Source organism: Tachysurus fulvidraco, chromosome 2 (genome assembly GCF_022655615.1).
Source record: "Tachysurus fulvidraco isolate hzauxx_2018 chromosome 2, HZAU_PFXX_2.0, whole genome shotgun sequence".
Taxonomy (NCBI): Eukaryota; Metazoa; Chordata; class Actinopteri; order Siluriformes; family Bagridae; genus Tachysurus; species Tachysurus fulvidraco.
Genome location: NC_062519.1, coordinates 23,205,826 through 23,226,341, shown reverse-complemented (window position 1 = coordinate 23,226,341; position 20,516 = coordinate 23,205,826). Strand labels below are relative to the sequence as shown.

The window sequence follows — 20,516 nt, the reverse complement described above, 5'->3', positions numbered from 1 at the left end:
CCCTGAGCAAGGCCCTTAACCCTCAATTGCTCAGTTGTATAAAAATGAGATAAAATCTAAGTGGCTCTGGATAAGTGCGTCTGCTAAATGCTGTTAATGTGAAGTCAAGCAAACAAACATGAAAATATGGCAAAACATTTATTGAACATTGAATTTCAGAAAGTGTGACATGAAATCATGGGGAAAAAAGACAAAATGCAGGGTCATGGACTCACAGAAAATTCTAATTTGGAGTAATCTTTCAACGCTCGTGAAATAAATCCGGATGTCTGGGTGCATGGAGTTAATTGAACAGTTACAGGGGTCTATGGATGCAAAGATTTGAGAACCCCAGCCCTTAGGCTCCTGCTGCATATACATCACATTTCATTGATTCATTAATTTTAATTGGCTTTTTTAAAAATGTTGTCATTGTCCATACTGGAAAAAAGTAGAGTTTAGATTTAGAGTTTTATAAGAACATGTGTGGAACTGTGTAAGGAATGGAAACAGTAATGCGTTAACGTAATACACGAGCGCTCATGTCGGAAAGGGGGAAAGAAAAAAGTACGGTCACGGAAAACCTGATCACAGAATTCCCCCAAAACTCCTTTAGGTGATTGTAGGAGTTTAACATTAGTCCTTTATTCTCATGAAATATCACAGGTATATGAACTGATTGTGCAAAATTTATTTCAACAAATGGGAAAAAAATAAATTATAATAAATCAGGAATGTTGCTGCTTCCAAAACCGAATGAGTAACCAAACCATTTACACGATCATTCATCAGGAAAAAATAAACATAAAGTGAAATATTTAAAAATAAATTACATTATTTAGAAATAAAATAAATCAAAAATCAATTATTTTGGTCTTTTTTTTTTGTAAAATCTTTACAGTGTTTGGTCAGAGAGTTTAAAAAGGTGAGGTAAACCCTCCTGAATGAAACGTAGGCCAAAGAAAAAAGGAAGAAGAAGAAGAAAAAAAAAGTCACTGGACAGGTTTGTTAAACACCAGAGAAATAACTGCAACAAGCAAATAACGTTTTTTGTCCTTGGCCATGCATTTGCTTTGACTTTCGCCATGTAGGAAAACAAACTAGCAGCGTACATGTCGGCTACTCAAGAAACAGCTGATCTTGCTGATTCAGAAACATAACATAAGAACCAAGAAGTTGATTAGATGTAGAAAACATACAACTTTATGCACTGGAGGCTCTAAACATAGCAATGATTTTAGATGATCTAGTTTATGTTCACAACCAAATGGCAAGTTTACTCAATTTGTCAGATGTAATAATTTACCACTTCACACATCGTTCACCTTTCATGCATTTAAAGAATCTTCGGTAAATCGTTAATAAGTTATATCCTGCGACGGGAAACAGAAAGCGCTATAAACGGACGATCGTGTAGCTAAAATAGAGTTAAAGCTGGCGTCCTGAACTCTTTAATTTCTAGCAGCGATGACCACTGACAAGGCTACACCTCCGATAGCGACTGCAGTGGCGCCGAACAACCACTTCCAGCTTATACTCTGTAGGGAACAAAGACAGAAGGAAAAAATGATTAGTTTGAGAATGATAAGGTCATTTCTGTCATGAACATCTGCATTCAAATTCTATTTTATTTGTATAGCACGTTTAACAGTCGTCTTAAAGGCAGGGTCTCCGATTTTTGAGAAATGCTTCAGAAAACTGAGTCGAGCCGAATAATAAACAAAAATCAAAACAAATGTCTAGCCAATGAGCAGAAAGGGGCGGTGCTTGTCAATATGAGAGTGTTCAGTGCGCATGTGTGACATTAGCAGAAAGCGGTTTAAACATTGACATGGAGGGTAAAAAGAAAGAAAGAAAGCGAAGAAAGGCTTACGATAAGGCAAGAAGTAGGACGTTTTAATATAGGATCAGCTTTCCAGCGCTGGAGAACTGAAGGAGCAGGAAGTTGGCCACATATTCACAGCTTGGAGTTTCCCGAGTCAATAACTCCTGAGCTAAACGCTGTTACTACACAAATAACACCTCCTTTCTATCGTAGTAATGTAGAGAGGCAGCTACAACCGCGTTTTGTGTGGTAACAGCGTTTAGCTCAGGAGTTATTGACTCGGGAAACTCCAATCTGTGAATATGCGGCCGACTTTATTTAAGACGCCGAGGCGCTTTTTTCCTTCTCGGTAGGTGAGTAACGTTGGTTTTGCTTTGTTACACAGAACTAATATATGCAATCATATTGTTCTTCCCTTCAGCTATGATAAAGACACTTCTTTTTTTTTTTGTTTTTTTGTTTGTTTTGGTGATTTCAAATGTCAATATTGGCTTTCAAACAACGGAGACCGCACCTTTAAAGCAGAAGATAAACATAAAACAAAAAAAGGTATTATAAATATTAATATAAAACAAATATTCAAGATTAATATTAGATCGATTTAAATGTGTTTGTATTTATCCCCAATGAGCAAGTCTGAGGTGACTCGGGTGACTGTGGGGAGGAAAAACTCCCTTGAACGGTAAAGGAAGAAACCTTGAGAGGAACCGGACACAAAGGGGAACCTCATCCTCATCTGGCTGACACTGGAGGGTGTGATTATAAATATACAACTGATTGACAGGTGTTTATTGTGACCCGGGTGTGTCCTGCTATAGTGATTGTTTAAACAACCAACAGCTCTGTAGGTCATCTGTTAAAAAGAATAAACCAAAACCATGGGGGGACAAAAAGCTAACAAATGTGAATCGGTGACATCACCAACAACCTTGTGCTTGCACATCATGGCTCAGGAGATTGGTGATGTCGCTGGGTTTCCAGCTCGATGCAGTTATCGCAAGTAAAAAACATGCTACCAAATATTATGTGTTATTTACTTCAAGTCTAATCGGTTTTAAGGCTTTTGGCTCACCTACAAATTGTGTGCCATGACTTAAGTCAAGTGAACACCTAGATGTGAACGGCAGGAAATCTACTCTGTCGTATTATATCCATCTCCTCGTCTCAAACACAAATTCTTCAGCGATAAAAACATCGGACTTGCCGTTCCAACACAGAGGGGACTGGAGCTTGTAGATTTCAGTCGCACACAATTTTAACAAGACATTTTAGAAACAGTTATTTTATATTAATGGCTTTTATAATTTTTTGGTAAAATTTACCATTTTTACCATTTTATCCAATGTGGAAAAAAAAGCAAGGCAACATATATCCATAAAGTCCAGCCATACAAATGAAATACCACCACTGTATAAAAGGAGGACAGGTTCAGGTAATATGTGTTTGGTCTGATGGCCAAAGCATCTAATACTGTACATCTCGTTAGAGCCAGGACCCAAGCATCCAAGCTCCAGCGTACCATACACAGTTCTCCTTAGTCAAGAACCCAGAGATTTTTTTTTTATTTCTTTTTTTTTGTACAAATTAAATGGTGTTGGAACCACAATGCTGGACTCTATTCCCCCTTTTCCACCAAAAAAAAACAGAGTGCTGGTTCAAAGCTGGTTCCACTGGAGAACCTTCTAAGAACCGGTTTCCTTTCCATCGGTTAGAGAGCATCACAGCGCCGAGTGTGACGTCACTGTATACGTGTCACGTTACACAGCAACGTTAGCGCAGCAGCGACAAACAACAATAATGGTGGATGTTGCTTTACTGTTAATGCTCATGACTTTGTGAACCTACATTAACATCCAAACGTGGCGAATAAAACGTGTACGTGCAGCTCTGTGTAATCTGTATAAACGGAGGTTGTAATGGAGAAAGTACATAACATTATTTTATCATTAACACAGGAAAAAAGTTTGCCTTAGCATGTAGCTAACTACTATCATGTGTGCTGATAATGTATCATATTGTGGTAAAGTAAAAGTGTATTAAACATTAGTAAACTTAAGGTACATTATCTAACAGTAGCCCCGCCCACAGCCCCTGACGCAAGCGGTTCTTAAGTCTAGACCAGCAATGTTTTGGTGCTACTTAAGAACCACTTTTCCTGGTTCAGAGCCGGTGCTTTGGCTGTCGAAAAAGAAAGAACTGGTTCCGAGTCAGGCTCCGAACCAGCACTCAAACTGCCTCGGTGGAAAAGGGGCATATGAAGGAAACCAGGCCTCTTTGGCTGCTAAACTCCAACATAACCCCTGATAATCCAGGTATTTGATGCCATACGCACCCATGAAGACTTGGCGTGGGTCTTCTGTACGGTGATGTCAGGTGGGTTTCCGAGCATCTTCTTGTACATCGCCTGCTCGGCACCCTTCTGTTCTGAGTGTTTCTTCACCAGCTTCGACAGCTCGGCATGGATAGTCTGCACAGGAGACAGTTAAAGTTAAGATGTGTGCTTTTCTGTGCTAAGTGTTAAGATGTGTGCGTGTGGTGAAAAGCCAGCTGATGTGTCCGCTCTTACTCCGACACATCTCACGACTCGCCGATAAATCTGCTGGGCAGCCTTTAAACTTGATTTTGAGTAAAGGAACTAGAAAAGAACGGCCCCTTATACGTGCGAGATCGATAAGATCGAAAAGACGGCGTGTTCCCTGCGTAAGAAACACAGTACTGACGTGGAAGTGTTTTCCTGGGCAGAATTTCCTGAGTGTAAAAGTAGAGAATGTTCCATCGGGCTCGCCTCTACAGCTGCTACGTTCATTAACGTGAGTCTTGTGTCTAGTGTAATGTTTCTGAGGTGCTACGTGTCCTTTCCCACTTTATCGTCGCAATGACCGGACCATCGCTTGTACGGCTTTGGAAATAAATGCTGGGAAATGAAAAATTCCAATTTACTTTCTTTTGCTTGTATTGCGCAAGCTTTTCAACGGTCAGCAGTTACAACTCGACAACCCTTAAAACTATTTGTGACCGAGTACTGTACAAAAAAAACGTGATCTGACTCATTAGCGATAGCCAGAGTTAATAACCTGTAAAAGGGTCAGACACATGAGACGGGGCGGTTAGAACAGGCAGGTAAGGTAATGGTGTCAATCTATTCACAAGCGCGTGTTGCACCGCACTGCACATCTCTTTCTCTGCCTGTGTAAGCAAAGTAGGGCGAGGGATCCTGCTATTTTTAGAGAGAAATAAGATCGTAGGAGGTGACATGACATGACAGTATGGCTCTCTGCTCAGACACTGGGCCAGAGCGGAGGATTACAGCACTACCTCCTGGTGGTTAAAATAAAGAAGTCTCTCTGTTAAATGAGAGCGACCATGCAAATAGTTTCATCTCTAAACTTGTCTGGGTTTTGTTTATGCCTCTGCCACACGGTATTGGAGTCATTATAGGTATATAACGATAACATTTTGACACGGTTAATTGTCTGAAGCAGGGTCTAATCAACGGCTCCCGTTCTGTCGGGAGAGCGTTTTTTTTTGGCGTACAAGTCAGTAACGAGAAGAATCGGACATGTTGGCATTACCTTGTTACTTGGATCGGACTTTAAAGCTCTTTTCAAACTTTTAATGGCGTCAGAATATTCTCCTTGTAGTGCCAGTACCTGGAGACATGAAGGAAAGTAGCAGATATATAAAAACATTTAATACGTTTAACTACGGCCATGTAAGAGGACAGATGCCTGGAAGTCTGGTACCTTGCCCTGGCGAAACAATGCTTTGACGTTGTCTGGCTGGTAAGCTAAAACGGAGACGCAAGAGCGCAGTGCGGCTTCGTAGTGTTCCAGCTTGAGCTGAGCGGCCGCCATGTTGTTCAGGCATTTCAACTTTACGTCCAGCAGCTCTTCTTCTTCCTGAGGGCTGATGTCCACTGAAACAAAGACGGGTCGAACAAGGACAGGTCATGACCACATGGTACTGATCCGAGATGAGGGAGCAAACACACTGCAAATTCTTAGAGTTGTAACTTTTGTGGATGTTCCGATCCGGTGCGGCGTTTCGGTATCGGCGCCGATATTATGCTGAAATGCTGAAGGTTTCCGTATCAGATTTCATAGTCCGGTCGGGAGAATATTAAAACAGCAAAGGCAATTCTTGAAGGCATTTGCGCTTAAGATCAAACAAGACGATAGATCAGAATTCCATTTCATGATATTTACGTGTTTTAATATATATATAAATAAACTTTAATATATATATATATATATAAACTTGAATCACGGATCACGTCTCGTGCTCAATTTTGCGAGAGGGATGTTGCATACAACGAATACATACGCGGACAGCGAGGGAGTGATATTTCAAACTAAATAGGGCTAAAACATCTGTTTACTTTAGTTGGGCTAGCAGAAATAAACAGAAGTCGTCACACCTACATTATAGCGCGTCAGCCCTCCCTTCTTTTCTTTCTTTTCGTTGACGACGGATAAACTTTCATGTTTTTAAATGGAGAGCTACGTGTTTGAATAGCGTTTTTGTTCGTGACATTGACATGAACACAGACGGTGATGTACACACACTGAACTACTCCTGGAACTTCGCTCATTTAGGTTAGTTTATTGGCCCTGACTGTTATATAATCATCTTTGGATCTGAAGCCCAAATAACTTCAGCGTGTAGCAAAAACGACAGAATTAACCAGGCCGTTGCAGACACCACACCAACAGCACATCTTTTGAGAAGAGACACCACACCAGCAGCACATTTTACCAACATTCTGGTGAATGAACTGTTCTCTCGTGACCTGTATGTGTGTTCGGCTTTACGTGTCGTGCCGCCTGAATAACTGTGTGTTTTTAACAAGTCGTGATGTGGGCGAGTTGACTGATGTGACACAGACCTTGCATTAGAGGTCTTCACGGGTCCACTTAGATCCGAAAACCTGAGATACGACCCGAAAAGTTTCATGTGTACCTCGGACACGGGTCGGGTGTAATAATAGCGGCATCGGGTCTCGGGTAATTTAAAATGAATGTGTTTTTACCGAACGGACCCGAGAAGACCCGAACTACTGTATCTCGTGTGTGTGTGCGTGTGCATCGACTCGAGTCCTTTTCCAACCTCTACTCTGTTTGCCAAGACCGCTTGCGACATGTGGCTGGCGGTAAGCTCATTTTCGTTGAAACAGACCTGTCAATCAATTTTGAATCCACACTGTAGCGGTTACTTTAGTGTAGAGTTACGCAACATTCGGGTCCAGTCGGGTTAAATATATATATTCGGGTTCAGGTAAAAAGTGAATCGGGTCACTTCGGGTCAGGTACATTTCTTTAGACCCGAGAAGACCTCTACCTTGCATGCAAATCCGTTTTATTGCCATATTGCGTTATGGGGTTGATCTGCCGTGTTGTCGGCTCCTTACGCATATTATCTGCTCTGTTTAAACGGCGAATATAAACACTATTTTGGTTTTGTCATACCTCAAACATCATGACATCATGAGGAAATACAGTATGGCTTCATATGGATACATTTTTATATCGGCAAAAAGAAAAGAGAGACACACAGGGGAAAAAAAATAAAAAATCTGTATAATTACACTTCCCAAGTACACTAATTATACAGAAGCACTACATCCTATTACCTTATTCTCTCCTTTTCAATTCCGCATAAATCTCCAGTTCTTGTTTAAAGCCGTTTTTTGGCAGTTATTGGCTTTACTTTGCGTATGCCGTATGTCTTCTGTATTAGGTAATGGCAGAAACACTCCACAAAGTTGTAGAGTAGAAGCTCAAGTTGACACAGTTTACAGTCTCGGACAATAAATGCATCATACACCGAACACTTCCTCTTTCCCACAGCGTACTGTAACTACGTCTGCAGACGAGCTTCTCGTTGACGTTAAATCTCTGTGTCTTCTTACCTTTCGAACTTGCTTCCGTTATCTGCAGGGCAATCCCGTAGGAGTTAACAGCGTATGCGTAATCGCCACGCTGGTAGTGAAAGTTGCCCCGCTCTCGTTTCCTGCTTGCCAGACTGATCCTCTCAGAGGGAGGCAGAAGCTCCAGGTCAGGAGCATCAACGGCAGACAGGAGATGCACCTCCAGAATCAAATCAGCATTAGGGGGCACGACAGGACTGGAACTGCTAATGAGCAATAAATAAATAAAAAACAATAAAATTAAAAAATTATGGAAAACATTTACGTACTTTGGAATTGTTGATGAGCCACTTAATGCCAAGTCACATGACATGTCTCTAAGCTGCGAGGCTGAGTCAAGTCTCAAGACTTTAATTACCACCACAGGGGCTGTTCATGGTGCTTTAACCGTGGATATGTTCCTCATCTCACATGACATCCGGCAAGAATTAAGAGCTCGATAATAACAACACGATTAACAAATAACCGCATGCTAATTTATATGGTTATATTTCACAGTTTTTTGTTTTTTTTATTCATTGAATTTCTGACGTTTCACATTTCTGGTTCCTAAACTGTTTTTATGGATAAAGTTGTCTAAGCGATGATAATGACTAATTATCATTAAGGTTTGTGCAGAAAATGTATGCATGAAATGCTACGGCTAAGAACAACCTTACATTAACAAAACGTGCAACGACGTTCTTCAAAATGTGTTTTCCGGGACGTGTAGAACGTTGTGAAAGTAAGACTGCGGGAGAGGCGCTCCGTTAAGGGACCGAGAACTGGTCGGTGAGATGGGGCTCGTGTACTTCAGTGAGCATCGGGGCTACGGATCATTAAGGATTTAATGCACACAGTAGCCTATGCTTTGTGCCCGACGGCCTGGGAGTTTGGCGCTTCGTAGATTGTCTAGTGGACATTGGGACGGCGGCCAGAAGACTAGGATGTACTGGTGGACGTTAGTGGGGAGGGAAGCTGTGAGGCTGAAGACGGGGGCTTTCAGAGTAATCGAGAGGTATAAAAGGAGACACAGAAAGATTAAAGCAAAAGACGTTACGGAAGCAAAAGCCTAAGGAAAGGAGAAGTTTATGTTTAGAGAGACCTTAAATAAAAAAATAAAAAAACCACAGGCACCTCAGGAGGTGAAAACAAGACCAACTCTGCTGAGATACAGCAGGTCTCTTTGGGGATATTGTTAAACAATGATATATAACTCACAATATTTAAAGTGATCTGAAGTGACATACAGCTAAGTATGGTGACCCATACTTGCTCAAGGGCACCTCAGTCGTGGTATTGCCGGCCCGAGACTCGAACCCACAACCTTAGGGTTAGGAGCCAAACTTTCTAACCATTAGGCCACGACTTCCCCCGCTAAATGCGTTTCTATGGCTCGCTCCAGGTTTGTGGCTCTGAAACGAACACATGCCTCAGATTTAAAAAGAGATGCTACAGGAGTTCAGGGGATTTGGGTCATGCAATCTGGTGTGTGTGTGTGTGTGTGTGAGCTCAGGAAGAGCTGCGTCTAAATCCACAGTTAAAACCAAACCGATCGTTGGGACGCTTGATGCGAAGCAGTGGAGATGAAATCAGCACCCGTGTTGATTATCATTTACGGATCTCAAGATTATTTTGATCATTACTCTTTATGCAAATTATTTCAAGTTTGAATGAATTTGTCTAAATGATCAAAAGGAGACATTCGCATTCGTTTCTATTAAAGAATCAGAAAATATTCTATCTTTTAATGTGCAAAAAAACGAACAGCGCTCTCCAATGGCCAATTACGTGAATTTAGACAAGCCGGCTTATTTTTGCCAACAGCTCAGCGTTAACCCTGTCAAATGCCTGCTGAAATCTGAGTGGCTTACGCCAGCCATGTCTTTAAATAACTAGGACCTTAAATAGAATCCACTTACAAATTAGCAGAGGGAGTCTGTATACTACATTTCAGCTTGACTGGCCTTACTGGGGTCTTTTGCTCCCATCACGTTATTAGTGAAGAAGACAATGTACGGTACTTGGTCCATGGGCCCCGATGTTCATCGCTTAGGAGTGGGATCATTGCTCATAACCTCCCTATCTAAATACTGAACATGCAATCAAAATGTTTTTTTTTCAGGAAAAAGATCAGAATGTTTTTCACCCCTTTGCAGGCGGTTTCCATGGAGATAATAGTGTAAAGCGACAGATTACAGATTTACACATTGTGTGATTACTTTCATGCTCCGACTCATACAAGTGCTGCTCTATAATGCAAAGGTGGGGAAAAAAACAATGAATTTTATATACACAGATCTGCCAACAATAAAGAAGCAAAACTTGTAGCCCAAGTTTGGAAAGTAAAGAGGATAGAATCAATTCCACAAATCACTTCCACAAAGTAAGCTTAAAGGTGCGGTCTCCGATGTTTGAAAGTCAATGTTGACATATAAAATCACCAAAGCAAAACACACCCCTAACCCAGATGTGTCCCACCCCTGTATCGATAGCTCTGCCCACACATACATACGTAACCCAGGTAACTAATGGAAAGAAACGTGTCTTTATCATAGCTGAAGGGAAGAACAATACGATTGTAGATAAACAAACAAGCAAAAATGACACACAAGCATAATCATGTAAAGGACAAAGGCATATATTAGTTCTGTGTAACAAAGCAAAACCAACGTTACTCACCTATCGAGAAGGAACAAAGCGCCTCGGCGTCTTAAGTAAAGTCGGCCACATATTCACAGATTGGAGTTTCCCCGAGTCGATAACTCCTGAGCTAAACGCTGTTACTGCACAAAATGCGGATGTAGCTGCCTCTCTACATTACTACGATAGAAAAGAGGTGTTATTTGTGTAGTAACAGGGTTTAGCTCAGGAGTTATTGACTCGGGAAACTCCAACCTGTGAATATGTGGCCAACTTCCTGCTCCTTCAGTTCTCTCCAGCGCTGGAAAGCTGATCCTATATTAACACGTCCTACTTCTTGCCTTATCGTAAGTCTTTCTTCGCTTTCTTTCTTTGTTTTTATCCTCCATGTCAATGTTAAAAACACTTTCTGCTAATGTCACACATGCACACTGAACACTCTCTCCGCCCATATTGACAAGCCCCGCCCCTTTCTGCTCATTGGCTACACGTTTGTTTTGATTTTTGTTTAGTTTGTCGGCCCAACTCAGTTTTCTGAAGCATTTCTCAAACATCGGAGACCCTGCCTTTAAGTGATATGTTTGACATGTTCACAGTAACCACAGCATGATTAGGAGCCTCATGTAAACCCCAGTGTAGAGAATTCAGCAAGAAAGTTGCAATTTCATGTTGTTATTATTATCAATAGGTTTTATGTTATACAGAAGTCCTAATGGATGGCAGGTCTGTGTAATCACTAGACTGAGGTCATCAATCTCACCTCCCCAGTGCACCGTATGCGTATTTGGACCCTGCTTCAACAAGAGCCTTTTCACCCATCTCCATTAACTGTACAGTGAGATCCAGTGCCTGAAAAAAAGCAACATGACATTAAAATAAATAAATAAATAAATAAATAAATAAATAAATAAATAAATAAATAAATAAATAAATAAATCACAGTGGATGTAGTAAACAGATCTCTGAGCCTCACAAACAAGCTTGAAATTCCACTCCAAAAATAAAATATACCTGAATGACATCACCATCGCCAAGCGTGAAAGAGACGTTGGACTTGTCCTCGACTGTAGATCCGTCAGTCAGAGTGGTTTTAAGGTTAATGGTGACACTTTGGCCCCTCCGAGGCTTGCTGTCAGGACCAGAGCCCGCTTCTAAAACTTTCTTTCTCAGCTGCTCATTTCCTAAGTTTGCGTGTAAACATCACATCACAGAACATTATGCATTTTATTATTGGAAACAGAATCTCTTGTCGAGAACGCGGCCTACGTTTGATATGCAGGAATAAAATCATATACCTAAAACATCCAGCCATTCCTCTATGGGTGGAGACTGACTGGGCTCTGTGCTGGTTTTATCGGCCTGGTGACTTTCCGTCTTTCCACCACCTGCATCGTCTAAAGGGGGGAGATCGTCGTCCGCTCCGTCATCGCCTTCTTCTAGCATCTCGAAATCTTCCCCGCTGTCCAACAGAGTTGTTCGGCTGATCCTTTGCTCTTCGGAGTCCTGGCTCTTAACCCATGTCCCATCTTCATTTTCCATCTGGTGAATGGAGGCGAAATAATCAGACTATATGTTTGGGTTCAGTGGGTGGCCGTGTGGTCTTTCGACGTAGATGAGAAAACACATTACTACGGACGAGACTTTTAGGATCGAACAGCAGAGACGAAAAGTTCATCATAGAAACAGTGTCAAGTTTCATCTCTCATTACAACAGCAGTTTACACGTGTTTTTTTTTATAGATTTAAGTTTAATTGAGTTAGACTGACTTTTCTACTGTTCAAGCTACAGGTGCTGGTCATATAATTAGAATATCATCAAAAAGCGGATGTACACACAAATTAATTAATTAATTGTCTTACATTATAAATAGAAATCTTTTGAGAAATAGAACCACAAATGAAATGCCAATAATCCTAAATAATTTACCTAGAATCAAAATTCAAATTGACACGATGAACAATCATTTCAGGATTTTCAATATTTAATAATATATAATTATTGCTATTTTTACACATTAATCAGTAAATAAGTAGGTAAAGCAACGTCCACCTTCCTAGTGAAACAAAACAGCATTTTGCAATTCATATAAAGGAAGTGCCAACATTTATGCTTTTTCACCTCACCCTACAGATTTTTAATACTGTATTAAATCTTTGGCAAAAGTTATGAGGGTTAAAATACCTAGAAATGTTTTAAATTATTTACTTATTTTGTTATAAAAACATTTAATAGGTTGCTCTAATCGTGGCCTTCGGCTCTTCTGCATTGTTGGATCTTCCTCTTCACAATACCCCATAGATTTTCTATGGGGTTAAGGTCAGGCGAGTTTGCTGGCCAATTAAGAACAGGGATCCCATGATCCTTAAACCAAGTACTGGTAGCTTTGGCAGTGTGTACATGTGCCAAGTCCTGTTGGAAAATGAAATCTGCATCTCCATAAAGCTGGTCAGCAGCTTTAAAAAAAAAAAAAAAAAAAAAAAAAACTGCAACCAACTTTATGATGATATTCTAATTATATGACCAGCACCTGTAAATACAACAATGCATAATGACAAAAGTCGGTGGATTTTCTTGTTGTAATTAAATTTTCATTTAGATAATAGTGTGTGTGTTCAGATTCTTTATTCAGTACTTTGTAGCTACAACATTGGCTGCAATTATAGAATCAGGACTCTATAAGACTTATGTAGCAGTTTTTCCTCCATTCTTCTTCCTCGTGTTCAATCAGACTCGATGATGAGAATTTTAACCGCCATCATCAGGTCTCGCCAAAGTTGTTCTTCAGGGTTCAGGCCTGAACTTTGGCAGTTCAGAGACTTATCCAGAAGTCACAAGCATTTTCTGGGTTGTAAATGCCTCAGATCGCTGGTGTGAATGGTGATCCTTTGCTCCAGTCTGCCATTGTGTTCACTCTTTGTATTTGTATTTATTCTCATAGATATCTATACACTAGATGTCACCTCGGGGTCCTAGAAATGCGTCAAAACCACCGCCATCTTTGTACGGTGCTCATATACCTCAAATGCATGGACGATGCCGGACTTCTGTGCTGCGTTTGGTTGTTCAAACGAAAGAAATCTAAAAACCAGGCAGCAAGGGATTACATTTCACAAGTGAGAATGTGTTATATGATATTGAATGGTAAGAAATTATATTTCTTGTTCCGTTGGTTTGTTTCAGTCCTTGGTTAACGACCGCAGCTAATCCATGCTAGTTACCCATTAGTTTTTGACAGTTAGGAAAACCAACAATGTTTGTAGATTCCGAAGCTCTTAATAAGGAAATTAAAAATTGACCCATGTTTTTTTGCTTAAAAGGTGAAAAGACACAACTTTATGTATGTTCTGTAAGATTCCCTTATCTGTCAAACATATTTTATTAGATTGTCCTGGACTTAACACAAGCAGAATGCTCTTTTATCAAGTTACTTCACTTAAGGACATATTTGATCAGATTATGCCTGAAAAGGTTTTGGATTTTTTTTTTTTATGGTATGTTAATTAAAATAAAAAATTGTATAATATGACTTTATATTTATTTTGTTTTTATTGCATTTATATGATATTTGTGTTTTTGTAACTGAATTTTGCCATGAAAATAGTTTCTGATTGCTGACATGGTATTAAATAGAATAATCAGGATCTGAATCTGTTTCTAGATTCCCAAGTGATAAACAGAGACGTCAGTCATGGACAAGTCGCAGCCTCGAAGTCAAACTTTGTTTTGTTTGGTTATGTGACTTTATTACATACTTATTTAATGTGGCAAAAGTATTGCGGGAAAGGAATAAATTAAGGTTTAACGGCCTTTGGCACCTCAACTATCTAACATTCACAAACGTTCCTCTCAAATTTGTGATTTGTTTCCACCTGCAAATCGCTTTGTGTATCATATTTAATAAACCAATACAATTTAAATGTTTAAATGTATAGTCACACCATTGCAGCAGTGTTGCATGCAGTAGTGTAGCATGTAGTGATTGTTCATATGAAGTTTACTCAAGTGGAAGGATGTAATTAATAAACTTAGACCTACTAGCACTATGCATTATATTGTGAAAAAGTAGATTATCTTATCAAAACCTTAAATTTTCTCTGGACTTAATGATAAATACATGTCTGAACGTTGGAACGAAGCAAAAAAAACTAGAAATCGCAGTCATGACGATTTATGGTGATTTTATTTCTTTGTCTACATTGACGCTGATGCATTAAGAGGGGGTCCCCTGTACCAAGATGGCGGCTCAATTGACGCATTCGCTCGAATGTACTGCCCTATACAAGCGACGTCTAGTGTATATATCTATGTTTATTCTGACCAGTCTCCCAAACAAACACTGCTACTGAGAAGCACTACTATAACATGATGCTGCCATCACCATGCTTCATAGCCAAGGTTAGGCCTAGCAGGATCAGTGTTTTTTCGAGTTTTTTTCAGCGAGTTCAAACCAAAAGACTTACATTTTTGTCTCATCCGACCAGATTAACGTTAAGGGTTTTCTCCATGTGATTTAATAGAATGCATATGTTGTTTACTCAGGAACTGGTTGTGTCTAGCTGCTCTACTATAAAGACCCGAACGATGGAGTGTTTTCTGAGCAGGTGATGATTGTCCTTCTAGCAGGTTCTCCTATCTCAATTTCACAATGATTTAAGCCCAAATAGCTCCTGGGAACAACTACTTTAGAATTAGGGCTAACCCCTCATCCAGTTCTGTTTATCTGCATAATTTGATCGGTGAGGTTTATGAAGAGATTGTTGGACTTCTTGTCTTTGTTTTTGCTCTGAACTCAAACTGGAGCAGCTTAATCAAAAGGTGCTAAAAGTAAATAAGAAGTCAGAAAGAAAATAATATTGAGGTTGCTCAAGCTACAGATTTAAAAAAAAAAAAAAAAAACAACAACATGCTTTTGCTTTGTCCTTGTAGATTACTGTGTGTAGACTGCTGACCTAAAATGTCACTTTAATCCTTTTTAAATGAACTTATACACAAATCAACACAAAACGTACAACAAGAAATGGGATCTGTATCTATCTTTAAGAGGAATATTAAGTGGATTTAAGCCAATCAGAGGACAACAGGCGCACGTGCACTGATGGAGCTCTGCTTTAATCAAAATAATAATAATAACAAGATTATGATGATGATCATTTCACAGCAGGGAAAAATGTGATGTATGTAAAGACAGAAGCAGTACACGTTGTAGAATCTGTTTAAAAGTGCATGTGATGCATGTGCCTCATCTACCTCATTTGCCTCATGTTCCTCGTCTGCCTCATCTACCTCATGATCCTCGTCTACCTCATGTTTCCTCACCTGCCTCATCACACGTTCTCTCTGAACCCCAAAGCTCGGTGTCTTGACTGCAGTAGCTACACACAGTAAAAACATGCAGATAAACAGATTTTGCACACTAATGGTAGAGTTTGTTCAGTAAACCACGCGTGTCGGTGCTGCTACAGCGTTACACACCTCAGAGTCAGTGACATGAAGGCGAGTCTTTCTAGAACTTTCTGTAAACTTTGGCTGCTCGAGTTGTTAGCACGAGCTACACAACGCTCGTCTCTGGCGAACTTACAACACATTGGAGTTTCTCTCGACGACATGCAGCGGGAATCACACAACCAAACACTTACCTTAATCTACACACCGAACCAGACACGTAACGTGATTTAAGTGACAGCAAAACAAACAAACAGGACATATAGCTGCAGCCTTCAGAGACGCCGCGCGCTCAGGCGCGTTACTGGACATGCGCAGCTTTCTCTGTCAAAACGCGCGTGCGCGTGGCGTCTCGTCAGTTCTGCAGCGCGCACGCGCACTTCTTCATACGTTTGTTGTTTTTTCTTTCCTTTATTTTATGTTACAGTTTTAAGATTTGAATAATATGGCATTTGTATTTTGTTATCTGCTATCATTTGTTTTTGAAACAATAGATTAAAAAAAGCATTAAAAAACATTCCATCTCATTAATATTAATAAGCTAAGCGAGCTGATTGGTCGACTGTGACGTTTTACGTTACTCCACAGAAGAGGTGTAAACAACGTTGTATCTGCATTATAACGGCTATATTTGGGAGATACCAATAACAATAGAAGGGGGTGGATGTTGTATTTGCTCACAATCGATTCGGGACAGCAATAATGTTACAAAAGAAATGACCTCTACATGTGTTTCAGTTAGCCAGTGTATAAATATTAGGGGTTGTAATTGCTATTTCTCGGGGGTGAGGTGAGGTGAGGTGGGCACACACATCCCTAAAAAACACACTGTAGAGATGTAGTTTTTATTAAACTGTATTTACTAAGTCTCTCTCTCTCTCTCTCTCTCTCTCTCTCTCTGTGTGTGTGTGTGTGTGTGTGTGTGTGTGTGTGTGTGTGTGTTTCTGTTTCTGTCTCTGTGTGTTTCTCTCTCTCTCTCTCTCTCTCTCTCTCTCTCTCTCTCTCTCTCTCTCTCTCTCTCTCTCTCTCTGTGTGTGTGTGTGTGTGTGTGTGTGTGTGTGTGTGTGTGTGTGTGTGTGTGTGTGTGTGTGTGTGTGTGTGTGTGTGGCCTAGTTGTTAAGGTGCCGAACCACCAATCAGAAGGTTGTGAGTTTGAATCCCAGGTCCACCAAGCTGCCATTGCGGGGGCCTTGAACAAGTTTGTTCAGTTGTATAAAATGTTTGGTTGTATAAAAATGAGATAATGTAAGTCGCTCTGGATACTGGATAAAGTGTGTGTGTGTGTGTGTGTGTAATCCACCAATGATTCACAAATATCATCCACACACGTTAGTAACCACAGAACAAACTACTAATGACTTAAATATATTTCAGAAAGAGAGAGAGAGAGAGAGAGAGAGAGAGAGAGAGAGAGAGAGAGAGAGAGAGAATGTTATAATGCATTGTCGGCATATGAATACATAATGAATCCATTTTTTAAATAAATAACCATATAACTAATACAAATATTATTTTACACACCCCTTCTCATGCATATGGATGAATCAACCACTAACGTCACAGCCGGATTGTTTCACCGGGCCAATCAGCTAGCGCTTCTCTCATGAATATTAATAAGCATGTCCACCATTCACTATTGTAACCTCGCAACCCGGAAGTACCTGCTGTTGTCTCATGGCTGCATGGCTCACGGTTGCATGGCTCCGTTTTGATCATTGTTAGCGTTTGCAATGTAAGTTTATCTCCCGTTTGTTTAGGATCCTATAAGAATAAAGCTATAAGACAAAACTATCATCTCATACTTCTGTTAACACTGTAATTTGTCTTGGTTTGTCTGTAATATGTGTTAGAAATAAAAGTTTTGGTTTGTTTATTAAGTAAAAAACTCATTACGAATCACAACATTACTCTGTTTTGTGTGTTTCCTTAAAATATATTAAACTAAGGAATGTTTTAGACTCGATCTTTTTATCGCAGAGACTAATAGTGGTTGTAAAAATTGTCAATCTGTTTGTTTTAGTCGATTTCCAGAACTATGGCGTCCAAGAAAAGGCAAAATCTCCAGATCGCAAGTCAAAGTCAAAAGAAAACACATAAAAAAGCCCTTGAAACTGTATCATTTGACAATGATGGTGAGGAAGAGGAGGATGAGGATGCTTTAGAGATGGAAAAAAACTTTGCTTTGCTCAGTAAACGTGGTTCCGTACCAACATCAGACAGGACTGAGGAGGAATCTGATGAAGTGGTTGATTATGAGGAAAACACAGACGAAGATGATCACGGTGAGGATTTTGTGACCCAAAGAGACCGTGAGCGAAAACCCCCCGACTCCGTCAAAGCTGGGTTTACACCAGGTGAGGAGATTTCACATTTACATTGTGTCTAGTTTTTTTTTTTGTTTGTTTTGTTTTTTTACAGCTTTGCCTCTTTTTTTTTTATCGATGAACAGATCTGTCAACGATGTCATTTGAAGAGATCATGAGGTTACAAAGCAAAATTGGAACGAAGGCGTGTAATAAGCTTATTCGTAAGCATAAAACCAACGAGAACGAGAAAAAGCAGAAACCAGGACCGGCAAAACGATCGAACAAGGACAGGTACCGATGTACGCACCGATCAGCATCATGTTTAACAATATTACAATATTATTCCTCGTCCACGTCCTCATAACCTCATTTGAACTGCAGACCAGAAGAGATTTCAGCCAAGAAACCGGTTGCTTATCTGAGAAGGGTGGGATCCGTCAAGGCACCTGTAAGTCACCTAACGTAATTATCTATGTAAACACAGGTACGTCTGCATGTGGGAATCCTACGACTGAGCTCGCCTTTTATTTATCGTACGCTCTTCGGATTTTGTACGTTCCAGATTTTGAGGGATCCTCGTTTTGATGATCTTTCTGGTGAATTTAAACCAGAAGTGTTCAGCCAGACGTACAAGTTCATCGAAGACATCAGACAACGAGAAGCAGAGGTTTCACAAAAGAGTCTTGCAAAACCATTTATTCCACGGTCTCTACCCTGCATGTTTCTTTATTCCGTTGTTATATGTTTTGCAGATGGTGAAGAAAAAGCTGAAGAAAATCAAATCGAATGCCAAAAAAGAGGAAATGAAATCTTTTCTAAAGAGACTGGCAAGTTAACACCTAATACGTTTCAGCAAATTCAGATTAAGATTTGAATTCAGTTTGCTTTATAATATTGTAAACAGACAATAAAGGTTGACGTGTCTTTTGAAATTTCCCTGTCTGTTTGCAGGAGAACCAGAAGCGTAACCTTGAAAGACGAGATCAGCAGAGAGAGAAGGAGCTTGGCTATAAGAAGAAGAGGAGAGTGCTTGTGGGAGATGGACACCGACCTTTCTATCTCAAGAAATGTAAGTTCAATAAAAAAAATAAAAAAAACATTGTTTTTATTAATCAGGGACAAAATAACGATCGTGTCGCTCTCACCGAGGCCTATAAACACCGAGGGACTGCTTCACTATTGCAATTACAATTACACTATTACAATTGCATCACTATGCAGAGCGTTACGTTTTCCTATACGTTGTGTGTGTTTTATGTACAAACACACAATCATGAGAAAAAGACTCTGACTGAATGAATCCAGCGCCGCAGGAGCCGAGGAAGCAAAATGATAGCATACTGCAAAAGCATACTGTCTCCCATGTCATCAGCAGCTAGGAATCACTAATGAGACGCACAAGACTTCGTTCATCATCGGGAAGCTTGACCACCTCGATAAAAGCATGTTTTGGCACTAAGGTGTTGTGGAGCATTCGGTGCGAGGCTACAGATAAAAAGTCATCTTCAAGTACTTTAAGGGTCTTTTTACACCCGGTCACTTCATGTGTTGTCTCTGATCCGATAGCTATCTGATCTGTTAATATTTACATCAGGCCACATAAATGCGTCTCGGCGAATCGGATATCGATCCAATCTTTCTACTCCCACCCAAAATGCACATATATTTGACCTCATTGAAATGGAAACCTCTGTGAAGTTGGCCCCCCATAAAAAGAAATAATCACCAAAACTATGCCATTCGTTTGTGCCGATTTGTGCAGCAAAAACCACCGTTTGTGTTGGTTTGGTGTTTTGAGATATTAAACGTTTTTTTTTTTTTTGACCATGTGACGTCACTTTCCACCCCACATCACCCAAATCGCTCAAAGCCGCCTTAGTTCGTTTGTGCTTAATTTATGCCATTAAAACAAACACTGTATCTGTTTTCCTTCCCGAGATAAAACCAAAATATTTTCGGGAACTGTGCCGTCACTCTTCACCCCAGTTCATCTAAATCACACAAAACTGATGTCATTCGTTTGTGCTCGATTTGTGCCGTTGAAATGAACATCGGGTATATTTCCCCTTCTAAAGCCCTATTCGGACGGGACTAGTTTTACATGGGGGTAAAGTAATTATTACCAGAGCTTCTCTCTGATTTTTAGTCCTGTCCGAATGCGCCATCTCGGTAATCATTACGGACAATGTCAGTAAAGATTACGGCGACTTTTACCTTCTGTAAAAATGTCCGGAAAAATGACCTCAGGTAATACTAATCCCGTCTGAATAGACCCGCTCTAAATATGTACGGTAAAATTCCGTCATTTCCTGTTTAAAAGTAGTTTTTGGCGCGTTTTTCAAGCATGGAGGCGCTTGAAACAGGAAGGAGGTTACTGTGGTGTGTAAAGCGAGTTACCCCTCCCACTTCTGCTAG

At 40.1% G+C, this 20,516-nt stretch overlaps 2 protein-coding genes across 4 annotated transcripts in view; one reads left to right on the top strand and one right to left on the bottom strand.

Annotated features, from left to right (window-relative positions):
- Positions 1-125: 125 nt before the first annotated feature.
- Positions 126-16,147, bottom strand: fkbp8 (FKBP prolyl isomerase 8). Of its 3 annotated transcripts, none has more exons than XM_047809944.1 (10): positions 15,826-15,980; positions 15,601-15,725; positions 11,648-11,891; positions 11,364-11,533; positions 11,113-11,201; positions 7,713-7,933; positions 5,548-5,720; positions 5,377-5,454; positions 4,137-4,271; positions 126-1,517 (listed from the first exon to the last, which is right to left on the bottom strand). In XM_047809944.1, the coding sequence occupies exons 2-10, from the start codon at positions 15,676-15,678 to the stop codon at positions 1,431-1,433; spliced, it is 1,275 nt and encodes a 424-aa protein (XP_047665900.1). In that variant the 5' UTR covers positions 15,679-15,725; positions 15,826-15,980; the 3' UTR covers positions 126-1,430. The 3 variants fall into 3 exon arrangements, with proteins under 3 accessions (XP_047665900.1, XP_047665899.1, XP_027008006.2); XM_047809943.1 differs by having other exon boundaries at positions 7,713-7,936; positions 15,826-15,979; XM_027152205.2 differs by lacking the exons at positions 15,601-15,725; positions 15,826-15,980 and adding an exon at positions 15,990-16,147 and having other exon boundaries at positions 7,713-7,936.
- A 1,226-nt stretch (positions 16,148-17,373) lies between these two features.
- Positions 17,374-20,516, top strand: part of rrp36 (ribosomal RNA processing 36) — a 4,166-nt gene continuing 1,023 nt past the window's right edge. Inside the window, exons 1-7 of the mRNA XM_027152206.2 lie at positions 17,374-17,527; positions 17,816-18,149; positions 18,245-18,392; positions 18,483-18,549; positions 18,664-18,768; positions 18,854-18,928; positions 19,053-19,170. Coding sequence (XP_027008007.2) covers positions 17,831-18,149; positions 18,245-18,392; positions 18,483-18,549; positions 18,664-18,768; positions 18,854-18,928; positions 19,053-19,170 — 832 coding nt within the window. The 5' untranslated portion in view covers positions 17,374-17,527; positions 17,816-17,830. The remainder of the gene's footprint in view (positions 17,528-17,815; positions 18,150-18,244; positions 18,393-18,482; positions 18,550-18,663; positions 18,769-18,853; positions 18,929-19,052; positions 19,171-20,516) is intronic.